The 11836-nt window shown below is 42.7% G+C and overlaps 2 protein-coding genes across 3 annotated transcripts; one reads left to right on the top strand and one right to left on the bottom strand.

Annotated features, from left to right (window-relative positions):
- Positions 1–326: 326 nt before the first annotated feature.
- Positions 327–3691, bottom strand: fam210aa (family with sequence similarity 210 member Aa). 2 transcript variants are annotated; one of them, XM_036515928.1, is made up of 5 exons: positions 3581–3691; positions 3014–3043; positions 2029–2455; positions 1125–1236; positions 327–975 (listed from the first exon to the last, which is right to left on the bottom strand). In XM_036515928.1, exons 3-5 carry the CDS (start codon positions 2433–2435, stop codon positions 676–678), a joined length of 819 nt encoding a protein of 272 aa, XP_036371821.1. In that variant the 5' UTR covers positions 2436–2455; positions 3014–3043; positions 3581–3691; the 3' UTR covers positions 327–675. The 2 variants fall into 2 exon arrangements, with proteins under 2 accessions (XP_036371821.1, XP_036371820.1); XM_036515927.1 differs by lacking the exon at positions 3014–3043.
- Positions 3692–4009: 318 nt separating this feature from the next.
- rnmt (RNA (guanine-7-) methyltransferase) lies at positions 4010–10730 on the top strand. The gene is made up of 11 exons (XM_036515868.1): positions 4010–4046; positions 5088–5378; positions 5579–5714; positions 6009–6131; positions 6427–6542; positions 7003–7184; positions 7486–7650; positions 8202–8319; positions 9365–9466; positions 9701–9734; positions 9982–10730. Exons 2-11 carry the CDS (start codon positions 5193–5195, stop codon positions 10017–10019), a joined length of 1200 nt encoding a protein of 399 aa, XP_036371761.1. The 5' UTR covers positions 4010–4046; positions 5088–5192; the 3' UTR covers positions 10020–10730.
- Positions 10731–11836: the final 1106 nt, after the last annotated feature.

Raw genomic sequence — 11836 nt, 5'->3', positions numbered from 1 at the left:
TTCTTGCCATTTTGTTGAAGCATTTCATTTCAAGTAAATACAGATGGTTTAACCATTCCAAACTGTGAACAGGAAATCTGAAGTGAGTAGTTTGGTTCAGTGCAAATACTCATGACATAAATAAGACAAAGCTTTACATAACATTACATAAATTAGACATTAGCTTTGAAAAAATAAATAAAACATAATTCAGTTGAAATCTTATTTAACACGGCTCTCTCTTTTTAAGGAGAGGAAATACAGCAGTATTTAAGCAATTAAACAAGTCTCTACACAGGTTTTAAAGTCAAGCCTACACAGATATTAACTGTATAGTTGATGGTCCGCAAGCTTTTTTCAAACCACTGCTATATGTCTTTAAAAGACTGATACTGTGAGTAACTTCAGAGTTGTGAACCAGATCCATGATGGTAAAATGCCATTAACAACAAGCTGTTAGGGTTAATTTAGCCATTTAACATTCTGCTTCTTAATTGTCATAAATATGGCCTGATTTCAGCCCAGTGAGAAACTGACAAGACTAAGACATGACCATTAGACATACAAGTGTGACTATTACGACGTGCCCGATTACGGTTTGTTGTGCAATGTCTACGCATCTGCCTCTCAGACATTTTTCACAGAGCGCCATCCATGAGGTGCTAAGCTTATCTTTGCTGAATGGCGTGAGTGAATCTACTCGGCCCTCTTCCTGAAAGACACTTTGTCTTTGGTTTCCTGGAGTTTCTCGGTGAGCTTGTCCTTGGTTTCCTCCATCCTCCCGGAGAAGCGGTCTTTGGTCTCCTCCATCTTCCCCGAGATCCTCCCTTTAGTCTCCTCCATTTTTTCAGAAATGCGCTCCCTCGTTGCTTCCATTTTGTCCTGGAGATACACCTTCACGGGGGGCGGGGTAGACATGTACCCTTTCTTCCGGAGGTACTTCACCGAAAGCGACGTCCCGCCCAGCGTCATGGTGTACCTTGCTGGAGTTGCAATCTATTAAACATCAAGAACCAAGATCACTCACTAAAAGACACTCACTTAAGGTTTTTAACATTAAATCTGAGCTCAACGCACATTCACAAATGCGGAAAAACAGAAAAATGAAGGGTGTGTGGGGGTGTGGGGGAGGTCTGCAGGCTCACCTTGTACATGGCGTAGGCAGTGATCGCGTGACCACTCTGAGAGCTCTGCAGAAGATTAACAATCTTTTCAGGAAATCCAATAACCTCCAGGAATGGAACCACATTCACGCCCCTAGAGATAAGGACAGCGAAGACATCATACTCACACATATTAAAAAAATGTTATTGGGAAAGTTATGATCTCACACCAGGGACACAATTCAAATTATTTTCACACAAGGGAGTCTTTCTGTTTTTGAATTCCTGTGTGAAGCATGATGCAGCAAACTACTCTACTCTTTTGGGACTTTTCTTTGTCCAACTACACACAATTTGCCTATTTGTTCTTTAGTTTGTTTGCAGAATATGAGATAAGCAGTTGTTAAAACTTGTAGAAAAACAAGCAAAACCCCTTAAATTAGCGGCTCAGATTTAAGGATTATGAACATGGCTGTTAGACTGAATACACTGGGAATCAGTCACGCTGAGAATGACCCAGACATGTTTACTACATTCAGTTTCAAAACTGTGCCAGTTACCTTGATTCACCAGGCTTGTAAGGATCAAAGTACGAGAAAGCCAATTAGCTACTTACAGTGTGCCCACACCAAGTGGAGGAAACTCTTACACAAGGGAAGCAATCTCCTAGACAGACATGTTACACTCAGTAGACTGCACTGAAACATGCAAGTACTGGGCAAGTATGTGTCAACAGGACACCACATTTCAAATATTGGATCTTAATCATATTTGCAAGAAATGTAGCACACAAATATAGCAAACGTAACCATACACTAATGTAACACGAATGATAATAAAAAAAAATTTCAAAAGGAAAATCAAGTGCTCCCGGGCATTCTGACACCTACAGGCTGACTAGACCTGTATGTTGCCAGAAAGGAAAAGCGAAGGAGGATTCACTTACTTCATGGCAGCGTAGTAAAACGTGCCGAACCACACGGAGGACGTTACGAGATGCACGGGAATCATGACTTTCCCGTACTGCTTAAAGGTCCTTTTAAACCGTTGGAGGATGCTGATGGACTTGTCCTGGAGGGGATCCGTCTCTGTGGAGATCTCCGCGGCGGTCCCGGTTTCGGTCGGGGTCCGCCGGGCTTCATCGCCGGAGCTTGTGCTGCGCGGCGCCGTTGCAGCGGGTACCCCCGACGTGCTCACCCACCGAGGCCTGGGGCAAAGGGTCCGTATGCACCGCGCACCCAGCGGCCCGACGGGTGGCTGTCGCGGCGCCGGGCAGGGCAGTAGCGACCGCCAGAGCACAGACTGCAGCGGGGCTCTGCAGTGCAAGAGCCGCTGCAACCCCCTCGCCACCATCACTTCCACCGCCCCAGTGCCTGTGGGAGAGGGTAAATGGTCACAAATACACCTGTACCTTCCCCTCTTCAGCTCACTACTAGAGGTTCACTTTTCTCTTGAAGCAACTCCATGATCTGGTGCGAATGACATTATATAATCAAAAGCATTTAAGAACGCCTAAACTATATTCTGCAATGCATGCATACATACATACACACACACATACATGCAAATAATATTGACAGTTTTCTCTTATGTTGTCATAAATCCACCTACAGCACAGATTAATTCATAAGTTCCTAAGCGAAATTCAAGAAGTATTAAAAAATAAAACTGCAAAAAGGTTGTGGTTGGACGTGTTAATCACCAATTACATATTATGACTGATCAACGCCGCGTACTTTCAACCACCAACTTTCCCTTATTTTACTCCCCCCAGACCTTTGGGGCATCAGAACACATAGGTTCATAAAAACTCCTCAACAGTGGATCTCAACTCATCTTTGGTCCGAGGAAAATCAAAAAAAAAAAAAAAAAAAGATAGCTGGCTAGCTATTATCACCAACTAATCGTACATTATAGCAGCTCAATTTTACCTGAGTGATCCAATGACGTTAATCCCGCAGCTGCAACGAATGGGACATTCACAACACTTCAAACGAAATGAATACAATTAAATGATAAACAAAATCATAACGGCACCGGTTGGCTAAATTGCTGAATTTGTCCCTCCCTGGCAACGTTACCATTCGTAAGTCCGATACGTCGAAAACTCCAGACCGGTAAGCCGTCATTATGTTGTTATGGTCCTAGTTTGAATACAATTAGCTACCCACTAGCAACGATAAATAGGAATCTAATGTAACCTTCTGCTTGAAAAGGTTTACACTGACACCTTTGGTAGCTAAGAGACTTCTCATCGTTAGCCATTTCCAAGTTAATGTATCAATATCAAGAACTATGAAGACAGAAATTTGTTGTAGCAAGCTAGCTAGCTAGCAGACGTTAGCTAAAAAGCTAGTTGGTTAACTAGTTAGCTAGATGGTTACCTTTGCTGGCTAGCAAAGGCCCTCTCCTGAACTCCGGCTAGCTTTGCACACGCATTCATTACTTGCAGCGTACATCTTTTATATACAATACACTTAAATTCATTATATACTTACATAACGCACTGACAACATGATGATGTGATGTTTCAACATGAATTATGGTAGAAACTATAGCATGTCCCCTCTGTCATTCAGGGAATCTTTTAGGACGAATAGACACCACATATGTTGAATGAGCATGCAATGCATCATGGGAAATGTAGTGCCTACTGTGTGGTGAACCACTAGTAATTCAGGCGCTGGTACTCCAAGCAGAAGCCACTCGTGAGTTCATATCTAGGATACGCTTTTCTGTTTAGAAAGTAATGGTTAAAATGACAAATATTGTTGAATAATTCGGTCCTAGATCAGACTTACGGCCAACTTTCACCTTGAGAGCCGGTAAGACGTTTTAACTACATTTCCCAGTGTCTATGGGAAACCACAGAAAACAGAATGGCGACAGGAAATAGAAAAGCTTGTTCCCAGCACCCTTTGCTCCGTGTTTTCTTTGCTGCATGCATGATGGCGGAAAACTCAAGTGAGTGTTAACCCGAGGATTTGTTTTTGCCTCATACGTAGTAAACGAAATATATAATGTTATTTCTGCCAGTGCATTGAAATGATTACAAGTGCCACCTTATTCGCCTGTTGCATTGAACCCACTATGCGCTCTTAAGTTGGTCCCTCATGCATCGTTAGATTGCCAGTCAAAGCACCATCTCTTGTAGCTAGCTAGTTAGCTTCGCTGGTCTGTGTTAAGTATTGTGGCTAATTGTCTAGCTTTCATTTCAAATAGGAGATAGGTAGCTAGCGAGGCAGCTCCACTGTCTGATCATGTGAGGTGTTGCTATAGTTTCAGTTTCACATGTGCGTTTCCTCTCCAGACCTATGATTTCAGTTCGCTTTCCCTTTACTTTCAGTTAACTAGGCAGCCAGCATTTGCCTAATAGACACGGGTTTGCAGTGGTAGCTAGTTAGCACAATTTTCCGGACTCCCAACCGGTTTCTACTGAGCCCCAAAGCAGACGTAAAGAGAGTATTTGTCTCGGGGGAGGGCGATCCTTAAGTCTTTCAATTCAGATATGGATCTCCCTCCTTCCACATACTGCAATAGTCAGGTAGTCTACCTTGTGTCGTTTCCTCTCGGGGTAATTTTTTTTTTCTTGCCTTCCTCGAAATTCGGTGTTATCTTTGTCTCTCTTTCTATATATATATATATATATATTTTTATTTTTTATTGTATTAATAGCCCACAGCGGGCTCTGTATCAAGTGTTTCCCAACAAAGTGGAAAAATACACTTTCAGTCAGATTAGTGGAATTATTTAATGCATGATAATAGAAATTCAGTGTTTGGACAGTGCTTGACTTCATACATTGAATTCAGTTCCATTTCATCCTAAGTTCCATATTTTGTCACAATGAGTAGGTCACAATTTCAGTTTGAAAGATACCTGAAGTACATGGGTGAGGTGTGATATCTGTAGTTGTGATAATTAACAGCTGTCAGATATCAGAATACTTGCAATTCCTACGTAAACTAATCACACGCTTGTATACTTTCCTCTTGTTTTATGAAGACGTAGCCGAAGAATCGTGAGGAGCTGCCAATTTGCCGACATTTGCATGCGCAAGTCCACTCAAACGCTGAGGAGTAACGGCTAATACTGGTTCCGACTGCCATAATGGAAAAAGTGGCAGAGAAAGAAGCGCACGCAGGGCTGCCCAATGTGGTTTTGGCAAGTGAGGAGGGGAACGGGCTACCGTCATGCAGCACGCAGGGATATGACGACTCAGGTACAGCCCAACATTCTATGAAGAGGAAACGTGAGACACAAGATGAAGACAACACCTCTCCAATTAAGAAACTCGTAAGTTATAGAAAAAGGTTTGGCATAATAAGTGTGCTGTGGGGGATATTTACAAAGAAAGAGCACATGCAGCCAGAGCCACAGTTTTTTTCCCCCCCACACGGTTTCATCAGTGCTTTGCAGCTAACACATCCAGAGGGTAGCCCTGTGGATCAGTAAGGTCAACAGACACATTCTCTCTCTCTTTCTCTCTGCCAAAGGTGACAGAAGAGGGCCACAGTCAGGTAGTGGCGACGCATTACAATACCCTTCAGGAGTGTGGTCTGGCGGCTCGCAGCCAGAGCAGAATCTTCCACATGCGCAACTTCAACAACTGGCTGAAGAGTGTTCTCATTGGTGAGGCGCCGAATTATGACATCATTTCCTCCTGACCAACATGCATCTGTTTTCTGTGAAGTTTCAGAACATATCTTTAAAGTGTTTACACCAGAAAGGTTAAGGTTAAATTATCAGGCTATTTACTAATTTGTGCTTTTTTTTACACACTTTTTTTTTTTTGAACAAGGTGAATCATTTCATTCACCGCTGCAGAAGGCTTTGTGTGTTTCAGTGCTGTTTTAGCTTTGAGTTGACGCCTCTCTGGGCAGCAGCGGGGGCTGTGTGTGAAGCGTGCCGTTTATTCCCCCTCAGGTGAGATCCTGGACAAGGTGAGGCGGAGCCGTAGGGAGGTGTGTGTGCTGGACCTGGGCTGCGGCAAAGGTGGAGACCTGCTTAAGTGGAGGAAAGGCCACATCGACAGGCTGGTGTGTGCAGGTATGGCGAAGACATGCTCCCTTGTGGTACTCGCTCCAAAATCTCGTGCTGTTCAACTTCCCTTGCGTTCTGCATATGTTGTCTGACAAGCTCACAGTCACAAATCTATCACAAGAATGTCATTCATCTCTTTGTTCGTGGATGTACGTGGATGTGTTTTATTTACTTAATAGACACCCTTTAGGTCCTTTAGGTGATGAGCTGTGTTCCATAGCACTACGCCAACACCGCTGTCTGTCCTCAGAACACGCGTCCTGTATGCCACGCCCCTTGAATTCCCTCTCTGTCCCTTCAGACATCGCCGCCGTGTCGGTGGAGCAGTGCCAGCAGCGCTATAGCGACATGAGGAGGAAGTGCCGCCCCAATGAGCGCATCTTCAGCGCAGAGTTCGTTGTGGCAGACTGCACGAAGGTACAAATGCTTTCCCACACATCTGCCTGGCGCTGGGCAGAATAGGTTCACTACAGGAAGGATTAACGCTGTACACTGTGCCTGTGAGAGTCACATGAAACAAAGTTAATTGGGAATGGTTTCTCTCATTATATGTAATGACCTGGCTCAAAGGCTATTTCAACAAGAGGCACTTCAGTGAACAAAAAAGAGCAAGTGGTCAGGATGGCAGTTCTGTAATGTGAGAAAAATCGGCGCTTTTATTGTAGTATGTATCATTTAAAAAGGATTTTACTCATTTTTAAAATGCTGCATTATCCAAATCTGCAAAGTCTTCCTGCGTTCATTTTACCAAGCTGTTAAAAATAAACCTACATAAACGGGAATCGGCTCACAGCGGGAGCGCGGGTCTCTCTGAAAGCGTCACCGCGACGCTGTCACGCCCTGCTCTCTGAATGTCGCTCCCCCCCTCTGACCTCAGGAGATGCTGTCGGAGAAGCTGAAGGACCCGGGGATGGCCTTCGACGTGTGCAGCTGCCAGTTCGTGTATCACTACTCGTTCGAGACGCAGCAGCAGGCCGACCTGATGCTGCGGAACGCCTGCGAGAGGCTTCGGCCGGGCGGCTTCTTCATCGGCACCACCCCCGACGCCTTCGAGCTCGTGTGAGTGGGCGCGCAACGGCAGCGCTAGCTGCAGATGAGCGGTTTGGAACGAAGAATTCTGTAACGTCAGTCTGTAAAGTCAAGCTGATAATAAAACTGATTTTTTAAAAATCTGTCCTCGCTAATTTGAGAAGAAGGGGAATTGAAGGAGGCTTTATTAAGCTAACACTTCACTAAATAAAAACGGGAGTAATGGTCCTGTTTTCCTTTTTTGTGCTTGTGTTATTTTGATATAACGTTTAATTACTGGAGTGTGAGGATTCTTGATTTCAGCAGTCTGAAGACATTTTAATGTTTTCAGGAAGCGCCTTGAAGCATCGGACTCCAATTCCTTCGGGAACGAGGTGTACAGTGTGACGTTTCAGAAGAAGGGAGACTACCCACTCTTTGGCTGTCAGTATGACTTCAACTTGGAGGGGGTTGTCAACGTACCGGAGTTCCTTGTTTATTTCCCGCTGTTCGAGGAGTAAGTCGGCTCTGTGAATTTTTTTTTTTACTTGTAAACATGCTGAGTACAATGGTTAGTTCTTGTGTGAATGTGTTTGATTGCCAGCATGATATTAATTTATTTTGTCTAACGTAACTGGTTTCTTTATTTTTTGCTGGCTCATTCCAAACTTTATTGAATGAGTGCAAGCAAACGTGGTTATCTCTGAGGTGGAAGTGCCTGTTGGTTCCAGTAGATGGAGCAGTCTCGCATAGATATGAAGGCATGGCATATAATCTGTTCCTTAACCGGCTGACAGGAAGTGGATGAAATCAAGACCTACAAGTTCATTTTTCTAAATGCACCATGCATATCCAGATATACACCCAAATTTAAGTTGTGTGTCTATATTGACTGTGTTTCTCTGTCTCTAGATTCTAGTCTGTAACACTACTTTTTATTATTAATGGTTAATCTGTTCCTTTGTATTAGAGGCATGGTCCTGTAAACATATGTAGGAGAGATAGTTGTGCATTTTACATTATCCACAGATTTATAACATGAATTGTCCCATTCCCACACTTTCATAGGATGGCAAAGAAGTACAACATGCGTCTGGTGTTTAAAAAAACCTTCTACGAGTTCTTCAAGGAGAAGATCAAGAACGAGCAGCACGCATCTCTCATGAAGAAGATGCAGGCTCTGGAGGTGAATACTTCTGTGTCTTACCACATACATTTGTGATTCAATCACAAATCACCACTGAAATGAAAATGGCTCGTTAGAAATGCATTGAAATTGACATTTTCCTTGCTGATGCTCTTATCCAGAATGACATACATAGCATACATATTTATGTTTTATCAATGTAAAGGGCTGGATATTTAGTGAGCCGCTTGATGTTACGCACCATACGTAAGGCTACAACAGCAGTGCCAACGCAGGAATTCAAACTGGCAACCCAGCATTTTTTGGGTCACAGTCTCTGCTCCTTTCCACTACACCACGCCATTGCCATACTATAACTAGTACCATTTTCTTGCCAAAGCCCTATTTTCCCTGTAAGCTACTCTTTGGCATATTACAAATCAATACATAAATACTCTGAAAATATCCTGGGCTTTAACTTAATCTGTTACTCATGACCTTTAACCCCTTCCTTTAGCCAGTTTTAGAGCCCCCATTTATGCTCATTTATATATAATGTGTATATTCCCAATGGTATAACAGCAATACCTCAGTAGCTACTACGGACTTAATATTCCCATTGTGCTAGCTGCGATGCAAATGTTTATGGTGTTTTGCTGCCCCCTTGAGTTAATAATGAGAAAATGCAGCACTTGTGACCAGGACTGCAGCCAACATCAAAGGCCTGTCAGGGGAAAACCGAGGCTTTTGCTACAGCTGTGTTAGTATTGTGTATGTAATATAAACGGTAGGCTTGATGTCCTAGATGTTCTCTACACTATAAGCAGAGAGTGAGGAGCGTAGCTGGTCTGAATGGCATGGTTTTGTCATTAAACCTCTTAGGTCTGCATGTTTTTAAATGGATTTCTTTCCAAACTCTGCACAACCAGAATGAACAGGGATATATCATTGCAGTGTCTTTAAGATGCAAATGCCTCATTCACTTTTCCATAATGTATTGCTCGTATTGCTTGCCTATCATGCCTGTTAACGGCCGTTTGTGGCTGTTGTATGAGGCTCTACCTCATTTAAAGTGCTCAGAATATGCATATCTTGTTGCCCCCAGCCATACCCAGCAGATGACAGAAACAAGCTATCATCCAGCTGCCCAGAAGAGTACGAACACGCCCAGAGGCGGGCAGAGTGCGCTGGTGTCAGATTGCCTTTGGTAAGTGTTTGCGGTGGCATCCAGGATGGAGAGGTCTGTTTAATGGTGTCCAGCATGTTGGCGTATTTAGTCTGTGCCTGGACTAGTTCCGGACAGTTTGTTCCTATTGTATTTTACCTTAAATGTCTGCCCTCACAAGAGGCTTTGCAAGAGGACTGGTTTCTGATTTTTAAATCATTTGGAGGAAAATGGATTTTGGTGTTTGAATGATGTTTTCCATCCCTTTCCCAACAGGGTACGTTAAGCAAGTCAGAGTGGGAAGCTACAAGTAAGTTGAAGCTTTGCATGTGGATTTGCTGCAGTGAAGCTGCACTGAATATTACACTATTACAGATATGAGATTTTGTCTTGCCTTATGTATGCAAGCTTACTGTTTCTGAGTGTGGACATGGCTTTGTTTTGTTTGGTATCGGACATGTGTCACAAGTGACATTGTTTTTACATATACATGTATTTTGTGACTGAACTTTATTTACACAGAATTCTCTTCCTCTGTCCTGTCTTGTCTCATTCAGGTATATACCTGGTGTTTGCCTTTGAGAAAATGTCCTGAACACCTCATGGAAGTTTTGTACCTTCATGTCGGCATTTGCAGGTGGATTAGGACCAATGACGGCAGATTGGTGACATTTTTTTGAGCATCCTAGTCTTTTTTTTTGTTAAAGTAGCTGTTGTGATTCAATATTAAATGCCCAGAAAGAGGCAAGCTACTCAATAAGCTGTAACTGTATTGTGTAAATGGAAAGTAATGTTGAGAACCTTTCCGTGTAAATGAAAGATGAACATTTTTTTTCCATGTGAGATGGTTAATGGATGAAAAATTAGATTTTTTTATGTTTTTTTTTTAATAAAGGTTGTTTTACTTTAGTTTCCCACCTAGATGTTTATCTACCTGCAATCCAGTCAGCACCTGCCGGCAAAACAAGCGGTTGTTGGATTCATTTGTATCAGTGGTTTGCATTTACAATTGAAGACTGCAAAAGACTGCTGCACAAGCTGGACAAGCTTTGGCACAGATTAAAAGAATGTGGAAGTTAACATTTTATATGATGTTTTCACAGACATTTTTAGAATCTTGGAATACTGTAACATTGTTGTCTTGGGTTTAGAGACTACCTCCAACCGGCATAGTATTTTTACATTGAGAACGAATAGCAGTCGGGGATAAAGGTTATGTTTCCTAGATGAATGTAATGGTTGAAATGCCAGACAAACATTTGGATCTGTCACTGCGGAATGATCTTTCCATATATAAAGCAGCTTCTACACCTCAGACTGTCTCTTTGTTTTATGGCCTCCGTGAGTCATTGATGATGTATGAATGTAGAATGTGTATCAATTTTTGTGGTCAACCTTGTCAAAGTAACTATGCTTTCAGATTTTTCACTACTACAATAACTTAGATCTGGAGTGGCCAACCTGACCCAGAGAAGAAGCCAGAAACGACTAGTTTCTTTTACAAAGGACTGCAGGACATATGCTTTCAGATTTTTTTTCTCTCATTAATTTTTCTGAGAACTTGGAATTGTGTCTGTTATCCATCCAAGTATTCATTTTTTGTATGAAACTTTGTTTTTATTTACACTTTGCATAAAAGGGGCGTAACATACTGCAATGGTTATGTTGCCATAGGTTGTGGATCCACTGGCCTCTGACAAGGATACAGGTACTATGACAGGGATAACCTGAACACTCGTTGCTCGAGCGCTGTCTCACTTTAGCTTTTTAAATATTTCCCCAGGACCGAACAGTAGAGTTGATAATCATAGTGTTCATTTAGTTCCGTTCATGTACAGTAGCGCTCATTTCCACTTCAGTGTTCAGATGAGCCTCAGGTTTGACACACTCATTGTTCTTAGTGCCTAGATGTATGTTAAGTAGTTTTGCTCATCCTAGATATGTAGTCAGTCCTAGGCTGCACATGGTTTTCCCACGTTAGTAACGTATGACACATCTCACATTGTGACGCATTTATAAATGTCTCCAAGCTGCTGTAAACGGCGCCTGGGATCAAAGGTGTTATGACTCACATATGAAACGGATGTCACATTAACCTGTATGAAAGATGCGTGGGTTGTATGTATGAGAGACAAGGAAAAAAACCTCTTTGGCCCAGTTCAGCATCTATGCGCAATATGGCCGCCAGGCGTTTAACCCAGCCAGTTGCCAGTTCTGATGCACCTATCAAAGTCATTTCACCTCATAAATCTCTTTACAAGATTTGAAGGTTATGTGGGCGGCAGGAAAAATGGGTATTAGCGCAGTGCGTTTTATGTTCAGCACACACTAATGATCAAGGGCAGTGTATGGGTGCCAAGCCGCCTTACCCAGCCAACTATAATTCTCATATCCTGAACCAACCTGCGATGT

This window comes from Megalops cyprinoides, chromosome 21, assembly GCF_013368585.1.
Source record: "Megalops cyprinoides isolate fMegCyp1 chromosome 21, fMegCyp1.pri, whole genome shotgun sequence".
NCBI classification, from domain to species: domain Eukaryota; kingdom Metazoa; phylum Chordata; class Actinopteri; order Elopiformes; family Megalopidae; genus Megalops; species Megalops cyprinoides.
Note: the sequence above shows the minus strand (reverse complement) of the source record. Positions and strands in the feature narration are given on the sequence as shown.

Coding starts and splice junctions, on each gene's coding strand:
- fam210aa (XM_036515928.1), bottom strand. CDS start 2,435: ATGGTGGCGAGGGGGTTGCAGCGGCTCTTGCACTGCAGAGCCCCGCTG. Junction 1,237..2,028: donor TTTTACTACGCTGCCATGAA/GTAAGTGAATCC, acceptor CCTTATCTCTAG/GGGCGTGAATGTGGTTCCAT. Junction 976..1,124: donor CTGCCTACGCCATGTACAAG/GTGAGCCTGCAG, acceptor GATGTTTAATAG/ATTGCAACTCCAGCAAGGTA.
- rnmt (XM_036515868.1), top strand. CDS start 5,193: ATGGAAAAAGTGGCAGAGAAAGAAGCGCACGCAGGGCTGCCCAATGTG. Junction 5,379..5,578: donor CCTCTCCAATTAAGAAACTC/GTAAGTTATAGA, acceptor TCTCTGCCAAAG/GTGACAGAAGAGGGCCACAG. Junction 5,715..6,008: donor GCTGAAGAGTGTTCTCATTG/GTGAGGCGCCGA, acceptor ATTCCCCCTCAG/GTGAGATCCTGGACAAGGTG.